Source organism: Ailuropoda melanoleuca, chromosome 5, assembly GCF_002007445.2.
Source record: "Ailuropoda melanoleuca isolate Jingjing chromosome 5, ASM200744v2, whole genome shotgun sequence".
Taxonomy (NCBI): Eukaryota; Metazoa; Chordata; class Mammalia; order Carnivora; family Ursidae; genus Ailuropoda; species Ailuropoda melanoleuca.
Window position 1 is genome coordinate 67,411,222 of NC_048222.1, and position 25,603 is coordinate 67,436,824.

A 25,603-nucleotide genomic window follows, 5' to 3' on the forward strand; every position below is an offset into this window, starting at 1 on the left:
AAGCCCGGGAAAGGCTAGTGACGGGGAAGAGCGGGGTTCAAGGGAAGTCGCGCATGAAAGCCGCAAAAATCTCAGTCAGGAGAACACCGGGCCTGTGGCGGGGAGCAGGTTAAAAAGAGCAGACGACTGAGGTGTCTGGGTTCCACGGAGGCAGGGAAACAACGCGTGGAGCTCCCCCTGCGGGGCGAGGGCATTAACGGCGCGCTTGGCCGCCGGGCGCTAATTAGTGTGGCCCACCGGGACCATTTAGCAGATGACCTCATCCAGGGCTCTAAGCCATCCCCTCGTGGCTTGAATGAGTTAATGCACCCCCCAAAGACCGACAGTTGATCATCTTTTCCAGGATGGAATCAAGCCCCGCTGGTAATGAGCGGGTACACCCACCTATAGTTGAAATTACTTCCCCTGGAGATTCAGCTTTCTGCTTTGTACCCTAAGCTTTTCCTTTCATATGTGATTTTAGGAGCCTTGAGAAGAGTTAACATACACCTCACTAGAAGGCAGAAGGGAAAAAATGTTTTGGGGGGCATGGTGCATAGGGATAAGCATGGGAAGGAGTCTGCGGTGTCAGCTTAAATATCCGTGCTGGATCAGCTTTGCCCTCGGCAGACCCTGTGCCGTGCTTCAGACGGGGTCCTGGTTTGCGACAGCAAACAGCCTGGCAAGTCCATACACGCCAGAGAGAACAGCATTTAGTTTTACACACACTCCTGCTTTCCAGTTGGCATAATCCATCAGTGCAGGTTGCAGAATGCTCCATAACACAAGATTTGGCTTTAATGTTCATGTTCTAATGACGACCGCAATTAAAAAAAAACAAAAAACAAAAACCAAACGTCATGTCCCACTTTCCAGGGCCATTTTTATTGTCAAAACTAAAACAACAACAACAACAACAACAACAAAAACCAAGTAAAACCACCTATTGATAGAACAGAGGTAAACATTTCTACCATAAAAGGAAAAACAAGGAGACTTTAAGCTTCCCATTTGGGAACTTGACTCCTATCCCCCTACACTCTTCCAACTGAGGAATAGTACTAATAATCGCATTAGTTTTATGTGGGGAAAAGCTTAGTTTGAATACCTTGTAACTTTATCTAATATGTACAGTTTACTGGTTTCTTCCCACTTTTTAGGGCCAAATTTTAAACCCTCCTTCACAGAGAGGAGGTGGTGCCCCTGCCGGAGAGCACCAACACCTTCTTGTAACACGTGAGGTCAGGGCACCAGGTAGAAGGAGGGATATGAAATGCAAGCACCTCTTTCATTTTTTCATTTATCTGTGCCCCCTCATCATAAATTTGTTTAATGTAAAACAAATCCTTGACAAGGGTTTAACAGGATTTTCAACATCTGTGCAGATAAATGTAATTTATTCTTCGAGAAGAAGAAGCAGCTTAGAGCATGCCATGAAAACTGTTCAACAACAGTTTTGGTTAAAGTGTGTGCACACACGCATGTGTGTGTGCGAAGACAGCGGCAGTGGTTTCCGGTCACTCCATTGCACTCACAAAACCTGCCCGATACTTTTACAGGGAAACAGACACCTGCCGGAGACACCTCCTTCCGATCTCATCTTTCTCCTTTTTTGTTCAGTGCAACCCATAACGGAATTAAAATCCACACGCCTGACCTGACATGTTTGTGTCCTTCAAAAGGAAAGGCAGCTGGCAGACTTTTGCAAACTTTCTTTAGGTACAAAGTGAACAAGGTAAAATGGCATATTTAGTCTTTTGAAAGAAGCAAGTGGTGTATGTCACTTAAAGGTGTCTGTAGAAGTTCTCTTTTTGTTAATACTTCCAAACTCATCTTTGACATTATAAAAGGTATTATGTATTTTCAACATGGTGGCAAATATTCTATAAACACATTTTTGGGGATAGAAAAGTCTTGAGCCTCCCAAAAGACAGGTTGATAATGAATTTATTGATATTTTGCTTTAGATTGAAGTTTGGTTTGTGGTATAAAAAATGAATAAATTTAAGTGAACAAATCCAAATCCCTTTTATTTTGCTTATTTGAAAAATCACTCCAGGTTTATTTCTGGTACACTTAATTCATTCAAAGCTGAACGTTGCTAATGCCTAAATTATTTGAGTGTTATGTAATTACATAGTATAAAAATGCAGATACAAACCAGTGCACAGAATGTGCTTTTAAAAAATTGTACTCATAAAAATACTGACTACCCACACATACTGACAAGTAGCCATGTTTAAAAATAAACTTTTGCCCGGGCTGACACCACGCTTCAGTGGTCTCCCCTGAGCCCCAAGTCCAAAGGACGAGTGTGGTTTCCAGACAAAATGTAACCAATACTTTTACATGAGATAAAGGGAAAGTCTTTGGTGTTTAAGTATTATAAAAAGAGGAAATTCTCATCAAGCATATTTTTTCAGCTTGGCTAAATGCCAGCGAAGTCAGAAAACCATAAAGACTGGACAAAACTAGCATGGGCTACCATTGAGGACCACCGCAGCCTTGCAGGTGAGAGCAAAAATCGAGTTTCAGCCTCCACGTCTTCCGCTCTGTTAGGACTGTGCTAGATTATTCTGTGATGGGGATGCAACACTGGGTCCCTGTGAGAGGATATGAAGAGAACAGGGGAGGGAGGGAGGGAGGGAGAATGAATGGAGGTGCAGGGGGAAAAAAAAAGAGGGTGATTTGGGAACTGGGAGGAGAATTGAAAAATCACACCTTTCAGTCCCCACATTTCTTCTTTTGTTCAATATACAAGGAGAAACCATCCGGAAGGAAGAAAGATTATGACTATCTGTAAACTAACTGTTTGACAGAGACAGAAATGCTGATAATGAGTGGGTTGTGTCTGTAGTTCTTGGCTGTTCACATCAGCAAGGGATGAAGGAAAACAGAAACTCTTGATATGTTTGTCTAAAGAGGTAGTGGCGTGGCCACGGGCAGCAAGAGTTCAGCTGAAGTTCAGGGCAGATGCCGCCAGGAGTTTACACTGCAGGAAAGTCAGATTGCTTCCGGATTCACCTTCTCCTCCCGGCTTCTCTTCCAGGATCATCAGGGGCAGGGGACGCTGTGGCACAAGGTGACAATGTCCGTGGGGAAACAGGCTTTGAGCAGGATACCCCTCTCCCGGTTACAGTCCAGCTCCTGGATGAAGCCGTACCAATAGATGACTAAGCCCGGCCCGAATCTGCAAAACACGAGAAGGTAACTTATGCGTATTGTAGCAACGTCATTCTAGAGAGGGGTCACCTCCGAAGCATCACTAAGACGATTAAGTGACATTATTGTACAAAGCTTTTGCTTCGGTTGCTACAATTGAGATGGAGGCCTCAACTTACAGCAATGAGCTTATTGAATAGAAATCCTACTATGGTCTTGGACAGGTTTGTGACCTTTCAAGGAACATGAAGAATCGCAAATGCACGCAAGACCCTAATTACCTTTCAGGGAGGTGTTCTGAACTCGGGCTGATATAAGTACCTAACTGATGAAAGAGAACACCAGAGTCTCACCAGGGATGAGCTGGGGAGCATCAGACTTGGGATTTTATCTCCTAACGCTACCTTATCTCCTTCTCTATTTTCAACTAAGGCAGAAAATAAAAGAATGAAGAAGAAGGTAGAAAGCGGAACAGCCCAAGCCCCTCTTCTGGCTAGCATGGTCTATGTATGAGCTAACAGGGCCAGAGGTCCCCTCTGTCATCCGGTCTTTCGACTCTTTAAAAACAAAAACAGAAACAAACCCATACGGCAACAGGGATCCCTCAGACAGACCTTATCCCCGACCCTTCATCTGTGCATACAACCCTCTCTAAGTGTGAAATTTGGTCGTAGGTTCTCATGAAGATGACAGATACGGTCATGTAGACTTGTAAAGACAGATGTTGGCTTAAAACCTCCATCTTTCTCAATTGTGCCTCCAAATTATCTCCAAATTGGTGACCAGCAGACTCAGGAAGTGGCCCTATAGACGACTTCACCCATCAGGAAGTTGAGACCTCTAGGCTGGGTTCATAAAGATGTAATCACTATCAATCACCGTGCACACGGAGATGTTTTGCACATCGGTTTCACGTTTTTCCTACTGAGAGCACTTAATTAAAGGGCAGCACTACTTCGGGTGTCAGGTTGCAGGAATTTTGCAGCGAAATCATAAATTATGAATGTTGGGTTAGTAAAAGGATGTCTAAAAACAGAACTGCTTTCTGTATTCTGACATTACAGCAGGCTGAACCACGTTAGGCCAAAAAGCTTTTTCCTTCCATGATTTATTATATGCTGTAGTGTACTTGCCAAAACTAATAGTTACAGGATGGGCTGCGAGACACTGTATGCACGGCGACAAGTTCAGCTGGATGTCACGGGATGGTTTATTTGGGGATTCACATCCATAGGGTAGCTGAGTCATATGCAAGGTTAATTCAAACTTTTGGACAGAATCATGAGATGGCAACCCATCTACTGAGGAGAGGCTCTGGGGGACATAGGAGCTGTGTCCAGTGCGGTGGCCTTGGAACACGAGGCTCGAGGAGATTTCCCTGCGGTTGGGCTGCCTGCAGACGAACCTGGTGAGACCTCGCTTCCATTTAACGGAGGGTTTCTTAGGAACTTGTAGTAACAACTGTCTGCAAGTGGGACATAGACCATTGGTACCTCTATTTTACAGAAAACTCTGACTAGTATGAGAGGATGTCCGATTTGTCAGGATGAGCCTGGCAAGGGCAGGGAGATCTGCAATTCTGAGGACCGTGTCTGAGGAGCCTCGAAATTTCTTCTTGGTGAGGCAGCCCCGAGTCACAGCCTCGACAGCACAAACATGAAGCTCCAGACACCCCTCCGTTGTGTTATGCAGTCGTTCAGGAGACTGCGATGTTCTCGGGAGAGGCACTACTGTCTTTACAAAGGGAGAGGGAAAAAAACGTGATCTAACCAGTCATGGGAAAGAACAAAAGAATATATGGGGGTCATAAGCAACAAGCTCAGTGTTTTAAAGATTTAATAAAACAAAAACACATAGCAGCAGCACGGAGAGCGCAGGAGCGGCCAGCGTTTTCCCTGAACAGTTAAATCATACGCCAAAGGACACAAAGCATGACAGCTCTTTACAAAAATGGCATTTTCCAGGCAGGAAAGCAAGGCCGGGGAACACCTCGATGCCCCAGAAAATGTACTTGTTTCACTTGCGAGGCAACAGATGAACTCTGCAACTCGAACAGGTTTGGCGAGGCTGGGAACCTGGACATTTCGTTGCAGTGGGTGACAACGAGGACTCCCTAAGATAGTGCCATGGACCTCTGAGTGACCGTCAGCGTACAGGCGCAGTGACACAGAGAAAGGCGCTTCTGTATGAGTTTTTGTTTCCTTCTTAGCTTGTGGATGGAATCATTAACTCCAGCACTATTCGCCCTCTCACATGGCTCAAAAGCTCTAACGATATGTGCTTAATTGAAAACAAGGCAACACAACTCGTTCTTGTAAATGGCAATTGGTAGGTAAAGGCTTTCCAATTCTGTGTTCTTTGAAGGACAAAAATAGGGACTCCTAGGGTGACAGATATGGAAATCTCATGATCGAACAGGATCTGGCCTCTTTCCTGACACCTACTTTAGTGTATTTCTGAGCTTTCTCTGACAATTCAGGATCCAGAGATGATCAAATGGCTGCCAAGATAACCTCCTAGCAACGCATCTGTTGATGAAGAGCCTGACCACATTAAGCAACTTTACAGAATTAATTCCTTTGGTTATCTGAACCAACAGAAGGGAACATTTTGGTTGACAATTAAAAAACAAAAAGCAAAACCAAGCCATCCAACTCGAGCATTTCCTTCTGAAAAGGTGTAAACCAAGAAGAAAACAGGACCTAGGAAATTTTTACTTAGGTCAAGTGCATGCTCAGGGTTGAGCGATTTCACCTCTTTGATGCCTGTTCCCATTTATTGTGGCACAACTAGACAAGAATGAGATCACTGGGAAGGCAAACATAACCTTTGTGACCAATAAAAATCAAAGAGACTGTTAACGGCATTTAAAAGGAAACAGAGTCCCTGAGTCTGAGGGACCGTGCAAAGCACAGGGCTGGTCTGCTACCGGGTTTGCAGTCCTCCCTACCGGCCGGCCGGACACACTCAGGAATGGGATGCATACGGATATCTGAATTGATTCCGTAAACACATTTCAAGGTGGACTACAATTTTAAGGTTACTATACGCATGATCAAGTAATAAGATCAAAGACTCCATCCAAATGGATTTTAAAAACTCCTGTGGAGCAGAGACTGGAACCAGTGAGTGAGTCCTTTTGCTTGCAAATGAAATACCACCAAATCTGCAAAAACAACAAATACCTCCTGAAAAAAAAAAAAAAAGGGAGGTGAAAGTCAAGAGCCATGGCAGACCTTGAGGGTGTGTATGAAAGATGAAGTTCCTCATAAGTAACAACAGCCTTCTAGACGTGTGTGGAAGGTGTGTTGCTCTGGTTTCCTCTCATTTAATGTATTTAGAGAAATTAAATGGAAGACTGTGGCATGAATGCTGGGTACCCTGGTGTGGTTTTTGTGTGGATCTGTATCCCAGGGATTATCTTTGCTAGATTGTGACCCTGCGGAGGGTGAAGACCATATTTTCTTTATATGCATGTTCTCCAGGCCTAGCGCGGTGCCTGGCAGGTGACGGCTACTCTCAGGGACAGGAACACAGAGGTAACAGGATCAGACAGCTTTGTGCCGGTCGCTGAATTGCGGGCAGTCTAGAGGTAGTAGGCATGCTGGCAGGACTCAGCCACTGCCATGGCTTGGCATTTTTATTTGTGACCAAGAAAAGCACACAGATGGCATACAGATCATGTGGATGATGGTAACAGTTACACCAACATTAATTATTACCACTTTGATCTCACTTAGAGGTGCCAGGCACTGTTCCAAGCACTGCACACTGATGAACCCATTTAATTTTCAGGGCAACTCCACGAAGTAGGTGCAATTAATATCCCCATTCTGCAAATGAGGAAACTGAGGCACAGAGCAATTAAGCAGCAGCCAATTAGTCTCATGGCTAAAAAGGGAAAGAACCTGTTTTGGAACCCAGGCAGTCGAGCTGCAGGGTCTGTGACTGTCTCACAGTGAGGTAGCCGGGGGACATCCTATTAGACTTTAGCCAGAAAAAGAGAGGAAGTGCTTTCTGTACTACTGAGACCAAGCCTAGAGTGTTTTGCAGGCTTCTGGTGTCACGTGTGAAGAGGAAGATCTCTGGTCTGGAATTGATCTGGAGGAGAATGCTAGGATATTTGAGGAACTGTTAGAATAACAGAGTACGTGTGACCTAGAAATAAGCACGTAGGGTGGTAACATGCTCATTCACCAGCCTCTGATTTTTAGGGCACTCTTGGGGAGAAGTGATTAGATTCATGCTGTAGCTCTCGAGCAGACTTACGGCAACGTCTGCAAGTTACCAAGAATTGTATATTGATTCAACTTGAATAAAAATTTTTCTACCGATTTAGCTTTTGAAAACATGGAGTGAGCTACCTTACAAATTAGTGACATTTCTGTGACTGGATCTAATAAATCGAGGCTGGGCTTTCATCAATTTAAAAAAAAAAAAATGGAGCCAGTACGTAAGGTTTTTTTTTTTTTTTAAATATGAAATCCTGCATACTCAGCATCTTTGAGAAATTTGTTGATCTGGCAACAATCAGCTGGAGCTAAGCAACAGCTGCCCCCTTTAGACAAGACACATGTTTCAGGTTCGGCGCAGTCCCCACCATTTTCTGGTACTCCCCGATGTCCAGGCTCCATACCAGGTGCCATTTATCACCGTGCTTGTGCTGCAAACTTTCATGGTAGACACCCACTTCTCCATACTCACATCTCTGAAATGTGGGAAAGCAAAAGAGAACCACAGGGGGTTTCATGTATCAAGAAAGAAATCGAAGAAGCCACATTTCTTATGTCCTGCCTACTATGCTCTCTTAATGCTGTCCACCTGTCCCCATGGACATTTGAATTCTTGACCCCAGCCCTGAGATTGAACTCAGAGGTTCCCAAACTTGGGCCAGAGCCTCTTGAGGTAACAGATCCTTATGTACACCACACACCATCCTCAGACAGAAAACATAAACAGGTCTTTTTTAAAAAAATGCAGATAAAATAGGATTCACAGCTTTCAGTCATTATGGATTGTCTAAGTAGATGTGACCTAAAAGCAGAGCTATGATCACGTGGGGGAGAGCGAAAACTTGTTTATGGATTTTCAAATTTGGCAAGATTGGGGGAAACTGTTCTAACTGGTTAGAACTTCGATAGGTGATGTTATATACAGGTGAGAAGCATATATAAAGGGGGGGTGCCTATGAAATGGGTAATTCTAAGGCATATTAAGGATGTGCAAAAATACCTAGCACATTTTAACTATCCTGTCTTTGCACAGAAGGTTCATCTTCACAGTAAAAAATGAGCTAGAAGGAAAGGCACTTAGGTAGGGCATCAAATCCCATTTAGAACTCACTCTACAGACAGCAGTCTCTACCTGTAGGAAAAGAGGTGCACAAGAGAGGCATCCAACTAAACTGGGCGACACCAGAAATGAAGAAAGGCCCACAGCACTGGTAGTCCTGGAATTCTGATCTGCAGCTAAGAGACACAGACTGATAGTGTAGTCAGCCGACTTCTAAGGGGACCTCCATGATCCCTGCCTCTTTGGATTCAGGCCCTTGTGAAATCCCCACCCCTTGAATGTTGGCTGGATCTAGGGACTTGCTTCTAAGAAAGGAATATAGCAAAAGTGATGGGATGTCACTTTTGTGATTAGGTTACAAAAGAGACTTCTATCTTGCTACCAGACACTTTCTCTTGCCTTCCCGACTTGCATATTTTGATGAAGCAAACCGTCATTTGGGAAGAGCCACGCAGCAGGGAAGTGAGGGTGGCCTGTGGCCAATAGTCAGAGAAGAACACAGCCTTCAGTGGAATAGCTCCTGAGGAGCTGAATCCTGCCAGCAACCCCTGAGTGAGTTTGGAAGGGTCTCTTTCCTCAGTCAAACCTTCAGATGAGACCACACTCCCTGGACCAATATTCCTGAATCACAGAAAAAGTGAGGTAACAAATGTGTTTTATTTTAATTTGCTATATAGCAATACACACACCACAATACACACACTGGACTTGAGCAAAGACCATTCTTCACATATGCAGTATAGAAAGGCCTATTGGCTTTTTATTCCAGTTACACTTTAACCCAGAATCTATGGCAGGAGGAGTTACTGAATGAGATTACTGTAAGCAGCAACTCTTCATCAAGGCTAATCAGTTATAAAGCAACTCTGTACTTTCACCCTAATGGAGTTCCTGGCTCCTAACTTGGACTATACACCAATACCTCTGCCTGCTGCATATTTAGGACCCTGGGGTTACCCAAGGATGTTGAGAAGTCATATATAAAATGAAGAATTCTCGATGTTTTTTCTCCAGTTCTGTGGTTTTGTATTGCTTGGTTATCAGGCTTCCGAGGCTGCAAATATGAGGGAGACGGAGACAGGGTGTGAGAGGCTGGTTACGGGCAGAACACTTGCCACTCAAGGTGAGTGACTGCTGACAACTAGGGAAGGGGCTTTTGAAAACCTCCAACCGTGGCAATCTAAGGCTGTTTTCGTGTTGGGGAAACAGGCTTCGTCAATCACAGGTGCCGAGGACAGTCCGGGATAAGTAGATGCTGGTTACATTTTGCTAAAAAGAGCAATCTGTATTTTTAAAAGACTGCCACCAAGAATGTTTTACAAATGGGACTTCAGTGAGTAAATTCTTAGTTTTCTAGAAGAATTTAGCTATCCTCAGATAGTCTCCTAGGATGTCGAAGTATGGATGCTGGACAGAATTGTAAGTTATAAATCATGTCTTTCACGGCAAGATTTTTTTCTGTGAAAAACTCAGAGGTATGGACAGAAAATCCGGGCCCCTAAATTCAGGAAAGACTTGCTTCCTCTTTTTTAGCTATAAATAAATACACCACCTTTCCTTGCCACACTTCTACACTATTCTTTATAAAGCAGGCATTTCTTGGATGGTATTTTAATTTATGGAGAAAAAAGGAGAAGATGAGGTGTCTATTGTTAGGCCTTTTCAGAGAAAAGAGAATGCTGAAATGAAAGGTAGATGAAGGAAGTCAGAGATTTCTAATCATACCGTTAGATACCATTTTGCTAAATTAGCCCCAGTAACTAACTCCCTGGTTGGTTTCCTGAGATTTCAGGAAGCCCTTGACCAGACATTAGGTCTATAAAGGTTTTGTCTAGAAACAAAGGAGCATCCGGCTGGCCCAGTGGGTAGAGCATGTGACTCTTTGACACCAGAGTTGTAAGTTCAAGCCCCACGTTGGGTGTGGAGATTACTTAAAAATAAAATCTTAGAAGAAATACACATATAAAATGATATGATTCCCATAACCAACGCTAAAAAGGTAACTAAAGTTTACTGCACTTAAGACGCAATGGGCAGTGTCGCAAGCCCTTTATATGTACAGATTTGATACTCACAAGCCACCTAGGATTGTCCCCATTTCACGGAAGAAAAACGGGAGGCTTTGAACTCCAGCAGTCTGGCTCTCCGGCTTGTACTTGCAACCACTACACTATACGGTCTCTCACTATGCCTTGTATTTACACAGCAATTTATAACAGTCATTCAACTTTGAAAAATATTTACAACACCTGGAAAAGAGAGCCAAGCAGGGGCCCGGAAGGCAGGCGACTCATCAAAAGCCCAGTATACGAGTTGAGATTCACCCGTCTACAAGGAATAATTCTTCAAGTATGAAGTCAATAGTTTTGCACTAAGAAGTTTATCTAGCTACTCCTTTCGATTTAAGTGTCACAGTGTTTAGGAAGTATATGGAAAAGCAACTTATAACTCAGGTAAAAAATTAAAATGATTTGAGGGAGCATATTTAAAGCATTTGACAATCAGTAAAGTCGTCTAGGGAGTGAGAATTACAGAACCACTGCATAAAGCTCAGAGAAATGTTCCCTGCCGTGAGGGGATTCAGAAGTTATGGGGCAGAATCTAAACATGAGGAAAGAGGAGTAAATCCAGAACACTCCTCAGCCTGTTCATGTAAATGGAAATAAACAGCTGAAGTTATGAAGAAAACTGAGGGAAGCAACAGGTCTAAGTGAGCATATCAGGTAGAGATTTGTTTTCCCAGAAAAGAGGGTTCAGACTTGTTAAGCAGGGTTGATGCAGGGAACCCCAAAGGCTCATTTTTGCTCCTAAAAATACCATGAGTGTAGAGATGTGGCTTATGATTGTTATCTCTAGGAAAAAGATCACATATTTAAAAAAAAAAATCAGTACGCTTGTAATCTCTTTCAGTAACAGGAAAGGGTGGTGGGATTCGTGTATTAGACTTTGCCTCTTTACTACACAGAATAAGGGAAACTCGTGAGGTCGATCTACTGCCCCCCTTCTCAATGAGCTGAATCACCATGGATTACCTAAAGCGTTGTTGATGCACTGGGGTTCTACGATATAAATCTGGATCGACACAAGAAACAATTTTCAGTGGAAAGATAACAAGAGGATTGTGGAAGGATCTGAGGAGTTTAGTCAAGTTTCTTGTTCATGAGGGTCTTCAAATGACAAAAATAAGACAATTGTATTGATTCAAATCTTGGTTTCCAACCCCAATCTTTTGTTTCAATTCACAAGCCAATAAAAAAAAAATCCTTCTCCAAAAGAATAGCACAGACTATATACATTCTAAGTTTTTTCTCCTTTTGAGTTGCTGTGTGGGCTCTGGGCTATCTTCTGAGGATGTGTGTAGGCATGTGGCTGTTGGAAGTCAACTGTTTCACCATCAAAAAGACTTGCATGTGGTTTTTATGAAGGACGCATTCTCAAACACAGTTCAGGACGGCGGAGAAATATAAAACATCTTGTAATTGTTTTAAAATAAACTCTTCCCCTGTTTATTTAGCTTTAATCTGCATGTTGTCGATCGGTCCTGCACTTGTTAATCACTGCTGCATGTATCTCCAGACAGAGCTGTAAATAACTTTTCAGCCCAAGTGAAATATGCTTGCACATGTTTATATGCAAAGTATGTGTGTGTTTATGCCTATGTGTAAATATGTGTACAGTCATAATAGATTAGAGATCAGGTAATACAGCATCATAACGTTCTGGCACTATGGTCAATTTAATATACAATGCAAATATTCTTTCTCTGTAGTTTCTAGAGATGAAATGAAAATATTAACTTGCTTATTCCATTTACTTTCTTGCTTGGCAGGTCTGGGTTTGCAAAATGAAATGACTAAAAGAAGAGATACCTAGTTACGAATATTCTCACTAGATTCGTAGGTCTTTTATTAAAAATGCAACTCCAGCTCTTTGTAACATCGACTCACTAGAATTTTGAAAATAAAAAAGGAAAAATGTAAATACGCATTCACATCAGGTCTTTATGCCACATAGAAAATAAACAGAAAATACATTATTTTGAAGAAAATTTAAAATGTATATAAATACACAACCACAAGCACCTGAAATTCTCCTTGATGTTTATGTAACTTGGCATTTTCACGTCGACATTAAATTGCCTGGAAAAGTGCTTAATTTCTACTCCACTTTGTCCTGTGTTGGATATGCTTAGATGCCATACTTAGCAGTCTCTGCTGCCTGTCGTGAATCTCCTCTCACGAGAGGGAAACAGAGGAGCGGGATAGAAACCAATGGCAGAAGGTCATTTGTCTCTCATCTGCAATTTTTAATACCAGTTTCCTTAGAGAAATGCTTATCCCTGGGACTGGGTCAGCCCCTCTGCATTTTACCAATCAAGAATCAACACACACACACACACGCATACGCACATCTGTGCACAAGCTTGCACGTGGCTTCACAGAATAGGACAAGCTCATGTGGTCATGACCAGTTCTGTCCCTGCCTCGGTTTTTTTTTTTTTTTTTTTTTTAAGATTTTATTTATTTATTTGACAGAGATAGAGACAGCCAGTGAGAGAAGGAACACAAGCAGGGGGAATGGGAGAGGAAGAAGTAGGCTCATAGCGGAGGAGCCTGATGTGGGGCTCGATCCCGTAACGCCGGGATCACGCCCTGAGCCGAAGGCAGACACTTAACTGCTGTGTCACCAGGTGCCCCCATGCCTCAGTTCTTTTGTCTATAAAATGGGTGCTGATGCAGAACTTTGCAAATAGATAATGAGAGACCCAAAACTCAACAAAGGGATAGTTAGGTATTGAGATAAGAATTATCCCATCATCTTTATCCAAAATGTCTTCGGAAGGTAACCATTTTAAGCAGAGTTTAGCCCACATTTTCTGTGATGACACAGTCACTGGGCACAAGGATTCTGGAAAATGGTTCTTTTGCATGCGAATATTTTTAAAATTTAATAAGCACCAAACACGTGTCCTATGTAAGTTCCCTGTGATGCATGATGTCAGTGGACTTAATGATATTCCCTTAAAGGCGTTCAATATTTTGCAACTCAAAAAAACCCCCGAAACTACACAGAAGACTGCGAATCCATCCTGCACAGAGCACAAGTCACAAAAGACTCCTCTCCTTAAACAGCTTACAACTCCAATTTTTATGACGTAGGAACACAATCTATTCACACTTTAAGTGTAAAACAGAAGTCATCAATTGAATACATAAACGTTATAAGGTCCACAGCAAAAGAGTAAGTACAATGACATGGTATTCTAAAAGTCTTCCTAGACAGAGTTCTCAGCTAAGTTGCATTTACTCATAAAATGGCCCTTTTAATTTTCTCCATTATAGATTCACCTTTTGAGGGGAGAAGGAAGAATGGGATTAGGGGCCCGAGACATGTAAAGGAATGGTGGGATCAGATGCATATTGAGACTATTTTGTTATGAAACTGGGGTATAAACAAGTCTGATAGCCCTGGTTTCGGTTTCACATGAGGACATATGGAATGGACAGCACATCCTCAAATGGGAAGAGAGAAATACCAAACACTTAAACCCTAAAAAGTCACAAAGTACCCAAGGTCATGTTTACTTTGAAAATATTTAAGTACTATGAGTAACAGAACACTTCAGGGGGGCCTTGGGTGAAAATTATATCTACTACCTAGGATTTACACCCCAGCCATCTTCCAAAAGTTGGGGTACTTTACAAAACTGGTTGTGTGAATTATTATGTTTTCTCAGTTATTTCCCCAGGGAAACTTGCCAAAGGCAAACCGAACATTTCAGCTGATTTAGTGTTTGCGGCCAGAGATTTTATAATTGATAGGATGACCATAATAATGGATAGTGGTCATCACGCTGGGGAAGCCTTGGGCTGACGGCACAATAGTCCATTTCAATGTTCATCAGTTAAGTCCACCATAGACTTGCTCTAATAAACTGAGGTTATTTCTGAACTTTTTATTTCTAACTTTTTGAATGCTACAATTTAGAGATGTATTATAAAATAGAAAAGGTTTTCTTGTATAAATATTGCCTACTCCAGATAGGTTTCGTCACACAGTCTTTATTAGGTAGACAGGGAATGGGGTGTCTCTTTCCTTGGCTTAGGTCTCAAAAGATTACAGGGTAACCCAGAGTTCAGTCAGACGTTTATCTCAAGGCACAAAGATTTATGCGTTCTGGATATATTAAAGTCTGCTTAAAATAAAAAAATTATTGGAATTTTCATCCTTGGCAAAGTCAAATAACTGAAGGATTAAGGCTGATACATGTTGCCCTATAAATCTATCATTAACCAAACGTGACACTATGCTTCAGGTATGTCAAATCCCAACTTGCTCTAAATGGGTAGTTAAGGTTTTCTCTCACAATAAATATTTCATGATAAGAAAAAGCTTGTCAGCTAACCAACAGAATCCTCAAGAGCACACCTCCCAATTCTACAGATTCACGAAGGCAGGTACATGCTGGAAAGTAGAAGTTGGAACTGTTCAGGTCATTAGCTGAAAAAAAAAAAGAGAAAAAAAGCAAAAACAAAACTATGGATAATGTGGCCTTGCAGGTATCAAACACTTCCAGAATACAGAAGCTCCAGGAGGGCACCTTGTGTATGGGCAGCCCACAGGAGTTAGCCAAGGAGTACTGGCTGAGCAGATGCAGGAATGCATGGATGAATACCACGGCAGAGCTCCCGCCCCAGGAGATGCTGGGAGTGCTAAAATGCATCTGGAAGAAAAAAATCCTTTCCTGGTAACTCTCGGCCATATAGGGAAGGAAAGTCATTTTTAAAGGGGAGAAGAGGAGCCTTAAAAGTTTGCCCATGTCGCACACCCTGAAGAGCTAGTCCCAGAGAGGCTTCTGCACGGAATCTAGGTTTTTCCAGGCTGTTACGGCGGGAAGAGGATGCTGTGGTTTAAAATCTGGTGGCGAGCCTGGAAGGGACACTCCTGGTACTTGCGGTGGCGAAGGGAGGTGGGCCAGCCTGGAAGGGACACTCCTGGTGCTTGCGGTGGCGAAGGGAGGTGGGCAGGCCTGGAAGGGACACTCCTGGTGGTTGCGGTGGCGAAGGGAGGTGGGCAGGAATTGGCTGCTGAGCAGAAAAACTAAACATCCAGGAGCCAATTGCTGCACACAGGTGGCTCCCACATCTTTTAAATACAATCAATTTAGGCAGGCTTTTGTTTACAGTAGCTTTTATCTGGAAGATAAGGTTGTAAAAATGTCAATCACGGTGAAGTACTGCCACTCCTGGCCATATCTCAGCCCTTCATCTGTTTTACTTCTTCCTCCCTTTCCAAATACCTCAAGGTGTTTAAGATGAGTGAGAAGATATGGAACTATGACAGTGAACTGCATCTGTGTATGACACATGGATTTGCACTCGGTGAACCGCAAATACCATCCCTGCAGTGCCTGTATCGCTCCCAAGTTCAGCAGAAGGAGCCCGTGCGTGCTCCCCTCGCGGCTTCACTCTTCAACACCATAGAAACTCTGCGGAATGATCTTTATGCACCCTTTTCAACAGTGCTCCTTTAAGAAAAGGAGAGTCTGACGGCTCTATGTTGGGGTGAGGCTTTTCATTTATTTATGCCCAGTGTCTGCACTGAAGAGGCATAGACGGTAAAACCACAAAATGGAAAGCTGAGCTCAGGGAAAGAAGATGGCAAATATCCTCATCTTAGTGTGAGATTGTTGTAACTTTACTGTCGACGAGGTTCAATTTAAATGTAAGCCCATAAAGACCCTGATTTTGTGTTTAAAGGCATTATTTAGTTAAGGGATCCCTAAAATGAGGCTCTGAGCCAGGAAAGTTTCTGAGTGATGATGGAACCTCAGTGAAAATGCCCCCTGGGCCAGCTCTAGAGGAAGGGCAGGGAGGTGGACAGGACAGCCGTGAGCAGGCAAACCCATGGGAGAGGAGGGCAGTTGGGAGTCACTTGGAAACAGGCCTTACTGCTAGAGAGGGTGGGCAGGCCCTCCTGGGTAGGTTAGTGTGGGGTTGAGGGTCTGCACAGTGGAAAATATCTTATCTGTCATTCTTTGGGTTTTGAGTCATTTCGTGAGTAATTGTTCTGTTTGATCCCCTTCTAAATACAACTAGAGTAAGACATTGTACTAAATGCAATGCCCTGTCGTTAACCCCATTTCTAACTCAAGTCTCCTAGATTCAAAGAATGCTGGGCTGACGTATTGCTAATAGCCCTGATCTTTGTGAGTGGTAGGGGATACAGACTATTTGACTATTTCCTTGAGTAAAATACCATGGACAATCGTATTTAGAATCACCATAACCCTAACAGCAGCTACTCTTGAGCTCTTTGTACGCGTGGTCTCGTTTAAAACAGAAAGCTCTGTGAGTGGCCAACGGGAGTGCTTATATTTCAACGTGGAGAAAATGATTCCAGAGCTCTGCTCAGCTGATCGTAGCGACAAGGAAGAACACCAACAGCAAGCACTTTCTTGCGCCTAACACCATGCCAGCCACTTCCTGCACATTTCATCTAATACCTGCAAGGAGCCAACAAGGTCGGAAGTGCTAACAGTGCTATTTTACTAACGGAAAAACAGATGGGGAGAGGTGAAGTACCTTCTCACAGGAGATAAAGCTCCAAGGTGGCCAAGGCACCAACCCAGATCGGTCCCACCTTGCGTTCCCTCTCTAAACCGTTACTTTACTCGGCCCTGTGCTTGGGACTCCCCTCAGTACTTTAGTGTCTAGTTTCAATACAAACCCTTTACTTCAGGACTCCTCCACGTGGAAGAAGTCCTTCCTCTTCTATAAAATGTGGAGGCTGGAAGATCATCATCTTCACGTACTCCCATTTTTAACTTCCTGTGTCGTGTCTATCTAGAGAGCGGGTCCAATAGCATTCGCATCCTGGAGTCAAGGTGGATTTGAGAATAAAAAATACGCTTCACAACACTTTGCGTATGTTCATTATTGCCCCACTATGAAGACTCTACCCAGGAGTGGAATCTAATAAACTGTCTCAGCCCTTGTTCCCTCCTCCCCAATCCATGAATGGATAGGTGTCCAGAGGTCTGGAAATAAACCCACTAACAAGAAGAAAACCAGACAGCCAAGTACCCGTCAAGGCAGGGCTGGGAAATACTTTACCCAGACTTACCCAGGGAGGAAAGTCAAGATGAGGAACCAAGGAGGAGGGAGTGTGAGTAAAGGAGAGTTGAACATCTCCTACATTTATAACTAGACTAGATGCTTCTCTGAGCCAGAAGGCAGGAAAGGTCACTTCACAGTCATTCCTGCCTTTAAAAAAGAAAGGCTGATCAGCATCGTGTGACCAGAAGAAACCACTTCAAAAGAGATGGGACAGAAAGCCCGGGTGATGTCAGTGACTTAAGCTTTATTTAAGTAGAGGTTCCCGTTCTTCATGACAGGACACTGCTGTGCCTGTTTCCATATTTAGGCCCCGGGTGACGTGACAAGAAGGGGCTGCACAGACCGATTTCAGGGCAGTGTCTTGAGACTTCATTGTACTTACTCTAAACTGTTTCCCCGTTAGACTAAGAGTGTTGTGAAGACTCACACTTAATAGTTCATCTTTGTAACAGATGGTTTAATTATCTAAAAAAAATGAGAACATGAAGGGACCACCTTGAGCATCTTAGACTAATATTTAAAGACTCTAGAGGGATGATAAAGGAAACTTCTCAGGAAGCAAATGCTGGTTGCTGTTTGAGATTGTCCTGACAGAAGTAACACACAGACTTTTGGGACCCCAAGCCTGGCCCTTAGAGCAGGTGGGGACCGCGTGATGGGTCCACAGGAAGCTCAGCGGCGAGCACCAGTTTCTAAGGGCGGCCAGTCCCTTGGTTTTCTTGTGGTTGAGAAGCTGCTTTATTAGATAATTAGATAATTACCCAGCTCTACCACCTCTGTCTGGTGTTCCAGTCCCCATGCAATGTTAGCCTCCCTTCTGTCCTCACTGCACAACAGAGAACATCACCGGCTGCCTTCCTGGAAAGGACGCCACATTCCAGGGGTGCCACGATGACAGGAACAGTGTCCCGGTCTTCCAGATGCTCTCAGTAGTCAGGGACACAAGCAGGTTAAAAGGTAGTGTGGAGTAGGAGACCAAAGTTGTGAGAGAACAGGGCAGAAGGCCCTGTGGTAGCCCAGAGAAGGTCAGGGAAGGCCTGGAGCAGAGACGAGGCGACCTTTGGAGTAAGTCTTGAAATCAAGGTTCAATGAGTACAGGAAGATGCTTCCAGTAGAGGTATAGGCACGTGCAGACAGAGCTCTGAGAACAAGCATGGAGGCTCTTGAAGCAGTGCAGAAAAGGTCAGGAGAAACAAAGACCGTGGGCTTGGCAGAAGACAGAGCTGGAGAAGTTGGGTGGGAGTGGGGCTGCGGAGGGCCAGAGGGGCACGGTCTAGCTGACGGAGGCATTCTGAGGGCCGCGGGGGATGGTAGGCGCGAGTGGAGAGCCAGCCTCTTCCTACCAATCCCACCATGTTGCAGGCACACCAACCCTTTGCCCCAGGGGGATCCTCTTTCATGAAACCCAAATACCCCCGGCTAGGTTTCTGTGTGGAATTTCTGAGCTAAATATTTACTTTTGTGGGGCCAGAGTATCTACCACAGCTCGCTTATTTGGGGGTAAACATATTAAAGGAAAGTATACATTAAAACAAATCTTTCCCCCTCCACCCACATTTCCACTCCAGAGAAAAGACTGCCATTCAAAAAAAAAAAAAAAACAAAAAAAACCCGAGGGCTCAACTTTCCAGAGTCGGAGTCGTTCGTTCGGACAAAGTCTGTGTATGTAAACAGTCACAGCCTTGCTCCGCGGGGTTCCTCCAATTTGTATTCTTTGAGAAGTCTGCCAGCATGAGGCGAGCGGCTCACAGTTTCCTTAGTGACTTACACAGCAACCTTATTCTACTTAACAGGAGTCATTGGCGCAATTTTATGAAGATAAGGGCTTCCAGGAGTGAGTTCCCTTACTGGCTGCTTTTTGATTAAAAGCCAGACAAGGCAGAGCTATACCGCACCCGCAGTTTTACTTTGCAGACTCTGTGGCCTCTAAGTTGGCCCCACAAAGGCCACTGGGGCCGAGGCTGTGGTTTGAGTCCACCGAGTTGAAAGCAATCTGACAGTGTGGAGAGGAGTTAGGGAGGTTATTTTAAACATTTAGTTAAGCCTGTGACTGTCTCCTTTGAGAGGCATTCCTGGCTGCAAACTGCCTCATCCTGGGTGACATAAGCTATTGAAAGAGGTTAGACGGAGGTCCCCTCAGTCAGAGAGCCGGTCTACCCATGTTGCCATTAGCTGATTAATAGGTGTTTATTTTTAGGGCTTGAACTAACAGGCCATGCTAAGGCCAATGCAAGCCAATATTTGAAGTCATCTGCGAGTGCCCCACACTTGCGAAAGACCTTATTCTGCACAGTTGTTGTAGCTGATGTCCGGTCAGACTAGTAAAATTTAATGCCAATGACAGAAAACCCTACCCCCTCCATTATAAAAGAGGGCTACTGCAAAAAATAGATCCTTATCACTATTTAAAGAAACATTTGGGGAAGGAGGAGGAGGAAAAAACAATATGACCAACTAGTTGTGGCAACTGGTGGAGCCCAAACTCTCATTCAACACTAGATACTAAGTAACAAATTCCTAGCATTAGGTTCAAACGCCTTACATAAATAGTAACTAGGCTTGCAATTATTTTCATGTTTTTATGTAGGCTCCATGCCCAGCATGGAACACGGTACTGGGCTTGAACTCATGACCCTGAGATCAAGACCTGAGCTGAGATCAAGAGATGGAGGCTTAACTGACTGAGCCACCCAGGCACCCCTAGCTTTGCTATTTTTTTTAACGAGATATTTAGGACTACAGATATAGGCTATAAATGCTATAAAACATTTGGATTAATAAAATTTACTTTGATTTATGGGGCTTATGATTCTATGGGATTCAGAAGCGAAACAGCAAGGTGAACTGCTCTCTCATTGCCAAACACTAAATTTAAGACATGTTACAGTTACGTATTTATATTTGTTTAATGTTTATCACTTCCACAGAGACAGAAATGTTCCATGAAAGCAGTACCCTGTCTACGTTAGCATTACCTGGCATTTAACAGTGTATGGCACGTAGCGGACGTTGAATAAATGTTTGTTGAATAAATGAATGACAGGCAGAAGAGTTATGCAGAGTATCTTTGCACAGCTATTTCGCTTAGGTCTGGTCCAGATCTCGAACCTAATGGCATACACAGGATGGGCTGCCTGGTTTAAAAAACAGTGCTATTACTCGCTTTACTTAATCATTTGCCTTTGTTTATTTCAAGAGCTTTCTTACTTCCCCAAGCAGGAGAGCCAATGATTTCAACTGGCATAGTCAGAGGGAAGTTAAAGTCACTGCTTTTCACACTTTATAGGTCTTCTCTCACGGAGTTTGCTGGAATAGTTTTACAAGAAAGTGTGCCTGGGACTGTTTACCTTTTAAATTTATCATCTCAACCTTTGTGGCATGTGAGATTGTAACACCGGCATTCCTTCCTTACCTCTCAGGTTAACACACATCCACTTCTAGCCAGATTTCTGAATGACAACAACCCTGGGAAAGATGTATTTAGAATTTAGCAGTGGGAGAGCTTGCTGGCAACAGCCCTGATCGCCTGCCAAAGTCTGTGCTCGGGACTGAAGATCAAGGTTCTATTTTATTTAGATTTCATAGAAAGACACTGAGGATCTCAAGAGACTGAAAGTCCAGTCTGTAAAGTTGTTACACGCACAATCAGATCAGCTAGGCTCCTAACGGGGACACATATGGCAATTTACCACCACGATTTCCACAGGGAAGCAACCCTTGTGCCTTCTGTCTATTTTCATGATCTATCCAACACAGATCAATCACCCTGAGCTCTTGACACATTTATAATGCCCTTTAGGCTTATTTATGGACCAAGCATAGGTTTTACAGAAACAGACTATAGTCACATTTGAAAGAATTCTTTTATCTCAGCCAAGATTATGCACTGGATAATCTAGACTGGATCTCTCTTTGGTAGGACTAAGGGTCCTCATGTCGTATTCTGAAGCCGCTTAACTCTAGCGCCTTCGGACAGTCAGATGCTCTTAAGCTCTCCAGCACAGGATCAGACGTTTTAGAAGATGGGAATAACTTTCATGGGGAAGAAGGAGAGCATGTGTGGGGCAGGATTTTAAGAGGAAGCCTTTTAGACTCTGATATTCAGACTTTGTTTTGAGAGATGCTTAACAGAAAGGGTTTGTTCTCTTACTGAAACTCAATTTGTTAAGATTAATACCATTCATTCAGCAAATATGAAATGTGACAGTGTAACAGCAAAATTTCTTATTTTGTGCTTTCAGTTTGCTTAGACTATTTATAAACTTAAAAGAATACATGCCATGAAAAGCAAAAAAGGGCAAAGATTTAGGGTACATATTTCCTCAATGCCCATCTCCTTTTTCAAAGTGCTTAGTACAATTTGATGAAATTTTATTTAAAGTGTTTCAATAGCTTTATTCTAAAGGATTGAACATAATTAGCTCAAGAGAACAGTTTACAATTTTGGAACTGTGTGTGCGTGCGGTTAAGTTTCTTCAGGCAACTATAAATTACCCAGAGTGAAAGGACAGTAATTATCAAGGGAATTGAGGCACTAGGGACAGGCAGTGTAGGAGCTTTTGGACTTTTGCAGCTTCTCCTTTGCATACATTTTGGGGAACAAGGGAAAAAGCGTAGTGTTTTATTTTGCTAATCTGGGTAAGGCTGAAAGGAGGAGAGATCTGGATTAAACGACCGCATGAGTTGTAAAGGTACCTTGTTTTTTTCCTCCCCCCGCCCCCAGACATGAGAAAATAGCACCAACTTACATTCACATACACTTTATACTTTTTAAAGAACACGATCTGTTATTTAAGAGGCTGAGCTATTTAGGAAAGCTAAGTGAGTTCCAGAGACTTAGGGGCAAGATGCCGGAGTTAGGATGGAGGTCTGACTTCTTATCCAGGGAAAGCAAAGGAACCTTGGAAAGTTCTGTTGCACCGTTTCACCCTATAGTCCTTATTTGTGACTCGTCTCTTATAAAGAGATCAAAAGAGTCAGTATTATTCAGTGTTTATATGCTATCATTTTGATGTAATTGCTAAGCATTATTAAAATACAGTCAAGTAATAATTGTTTTGAAACCAAGAGATATTTTACCTTTTGATGCCATCAGCTCCTCAATTTGTATCCACAAACCTTTAAGTTTTATACAATGGGATTTTTGTCACGCATCCCCAAACGTCCAAAAGTAACGTTAATTTTTATCTGTCAGGTTCTACTAATTAGAATTTTAAAAATTTAAAAAATCATGTCTGAGTTCAAACTATTCAGTTTTTTTAAAATGTAATTGTTCCTCTTTATATGTGGGATATTTTACCTTTTCAGGTAAGTAAAAGTTATTAAATTGGACTAAGGCCAATATGCGAAGTTGTGGACTTCCTATCAAAAAGGATAAGTAGAATCAAGCTCCTAACATATAGGGAAATAGGAAATGTCATACATGGTACCTGATGTTGGTCTTTCAGGATTCCTACAGCTACATACTGGCAGTGAAAAGGACCGGAAACATTTTTTCGAACAACCAGGCATCAGTCCTTAAGTGACAGATCTGATTCTATCTATAGTACAATTAAAATCTAATTGTTTCAGAATCAGTAAAAGGTGTAAAGATGCAGATAATCACAACAGGGCTAGGGTAAGAACACAGCAACTTAGTTAACTATAGATTATGGGAATTAAAGTATATTCATTAGAATCTTAAAACTGTTCTGGGGACAATAGGAGATGGGATATTCCAACAACAAAGGAACAAACAACTTTTTAAATTAGAACCTGTCATCACTTGTATGTAGAGAGGTGAACAGTTAGGGTGGTCAGAGGGTAAAAATCCCTGCCTTGGGAGGACAGAGACATAGTCCTTAGCTCTGTGTCAGTGTTAGTAGTATAACATCCCGTAAACACAAACAATGATGTGAGTGCAGAGTATGAAACCATGGCTGTGGATTATTGCACTGTAATTTTTGAAAAGCTACCACAGTTGATGCGTGGGCGAGTGGCAGTGGGGAGATTTTACTGGAGAGGTGATATTTCTGTGTGGTTCTAAAGGGTGAGGAGCAGCGTGTTAAGATGGAAAAGGATGGAAAGGTGAGGACAAGGGTGACGGTAAGAATAAAGACATCTGTGTCTAGCACTTACGGGCCTCTCCCCAAGAGTCCGTTTGAGAACCAGTAAGGTAGGCAATTAAGAGAATGAACCTGGAACTCAAGAAAGATCTGAACTGATACAAATTTGAAGATTACGGTGAAGACATCCATGTCTACCAGATTTGCTTATGGGAATAAAGAGAAGGGGCCTGAGGATGGAAACGTGGGGTAGAGAATGTCAGGGGCTGGTGGAGACAGGGGAACCAGTGAAGACTGCACAGCTGCAGAGGCATCAACCGGGTAAGAAGTGGGCAAGAGTGGGATCTCAGAGTCAAGACAGTGTTCAGACAAGAGAAGGACCAGGGTGCCCATCTCTGCCGGGTGAGACAGGTGGTGATGCAGCAGCAGTTTGGGTCTAGAGTAGAGAGCCAGGGGCAGCAGAGACCTGAGTGCACAGGACTCTTCGAAGGAGTCTGGTGGCAAAGAAAAAGCATTGAGCTAGAGGGAGACAGCAGACAGAGAAGGAGAGCAGGTTGGAGGTAGGGATTTGATATCCTGATGCCTATATGCTGGGGTCTAGAATGATCTCTGATAGCATAAGACAGTTGATTTTCTGGGAGTTGTGTCCATGGGTCTGATCAGAAGGACACTGGACAAAAAGTTATATTGACAGAATTAAAAACCAGAGGGTGTCACAATGAGATGATAGGTCTACTGCGTGGTGGAGTACCTTATACAAACAGTGGACAAGTGACTACAGCTTTGGAGTCGACAGATCTGTTTCAGAATTAGTTTTTTTTTTTTTAAAGATTTTATTTATTTATTCGACAGAGATAGAGACAGCCAGCGAGAGAGGGAACACAAGTAGGGGGAGTGGGAGAGGAAGAAGCAGGCTCATAGCGGAGGAGCCTGATGTGGGGCTCGATCCCATAACGCCGGGATCACGCCCTGAGCCAAAGGCGACGCTCAACCGCTGTGCCACCCAGGCGCCCCTAGAATTAGTTTTTTAAAAAAAAAAATTTTTTTTAAGATTTGAAAGTGTGCGCGTCTGTGCGCGCACGCGCACACACACACACAGCAGGGGGAGTGGCAAAGGGAGAGAGAAAAGCAGACTGTCCGCTCAACAGGGAGCCTGCCATGGGGCTTCATCCCAGGACCCTGAGATCATGACCTGAGCAGAAGACAGACACTTAACTGACTGAACCACCCAGGCACACCCAGAATTACATTTTTTTTTTTTTAGGTTTTAAAAAAGAGATAGTGTTTTTATTAAGCAGAGTTGGGAGGAGATAAAGAATATAACCCAATTTGTACCCATCATTCACCGTGGCAGCAATACTGTAAATTCATAGGATTGAAAACCTAGATTTTATCTAAAGGAACACAAGGCTACGTTAAAAATACGTATTTTTCAGCTTTGCCTTGAACTTTATTAAAAGTAAAAGTCAACTTTATATTAAGGACATGCCTGCTAACTTAGAAATCCTCATTTGTTGCGCTTCAATTTTCTCTTTATGAGCACTGTCAGCGTTTAACTCTGGAACCTGTGGGATGTCAGGATTAATGAGCTTTGCATTATATTTACGTGGGTTACATGCCTCCATGTTTAGTGTTGTTGATCTCAACTTAATGAGGTTTTAGGGAGAATTATTAAATATTAGCCAATATTATGAAAGGAATTTCACAGATGTACGTGAAACCACTGTGAGTAGTGTGGGCTTAGCTATTTATATGGTATAAAGTGTGTCAAACAGGTCCTAACAAAGAGGGTTAAATTAAACTTTGGGCAAGCAGTTTTTCAGTTATAAATCTTGGGTTCACGAATTATGGCGTAACCACCAATTCTTTCTGTGAAAAATATATGAGCTCCTGAGACATGCTCGACTTCCAATTAGTTGTCTGCACAACATAATGGGAACACTTTCTTCATGAGCCACTGAGGAGTCGGTTTTCAAGGTGCCAAGTGTAGGACAGTCCCAGGTCTGA

The 25,603-nt window shown here is 43.0% G+C and overlaps 1 protein-coding gene across 3 annotated transcripts in view; it reads right to left on the bottom strand.

Annotated features, from left to right (window-relative positions):
• Window positions 1-846: 846 nt before the first annotated feature.
• CDIN1 (CDAN1 interacting nuclease 1) overlaps window positions 847-25,603 on the bottom strand; it is a 206,956-nt gene continuing 182,199 nt past the window's right edge. For 2 of the 3 annotated variants that reach the window (XM_034661195.1, XM_002922968.4), the window contains one exon: window positions 847-3,169. In XM_034661195.1, coding sequence (XP_034517086.1) covers window positions 3,034-3,169 — 136 coding nt within the window. In that variant the 3' untranslated portion in view covers window positions 847-3,033. Of the gene's footprint in view, window positions 3,170-7,641; window positions 7,850-25,603 lie in introns of those variants that run through there. The other variant, XM_034661193.1, reaches the window with a different exon arrangement.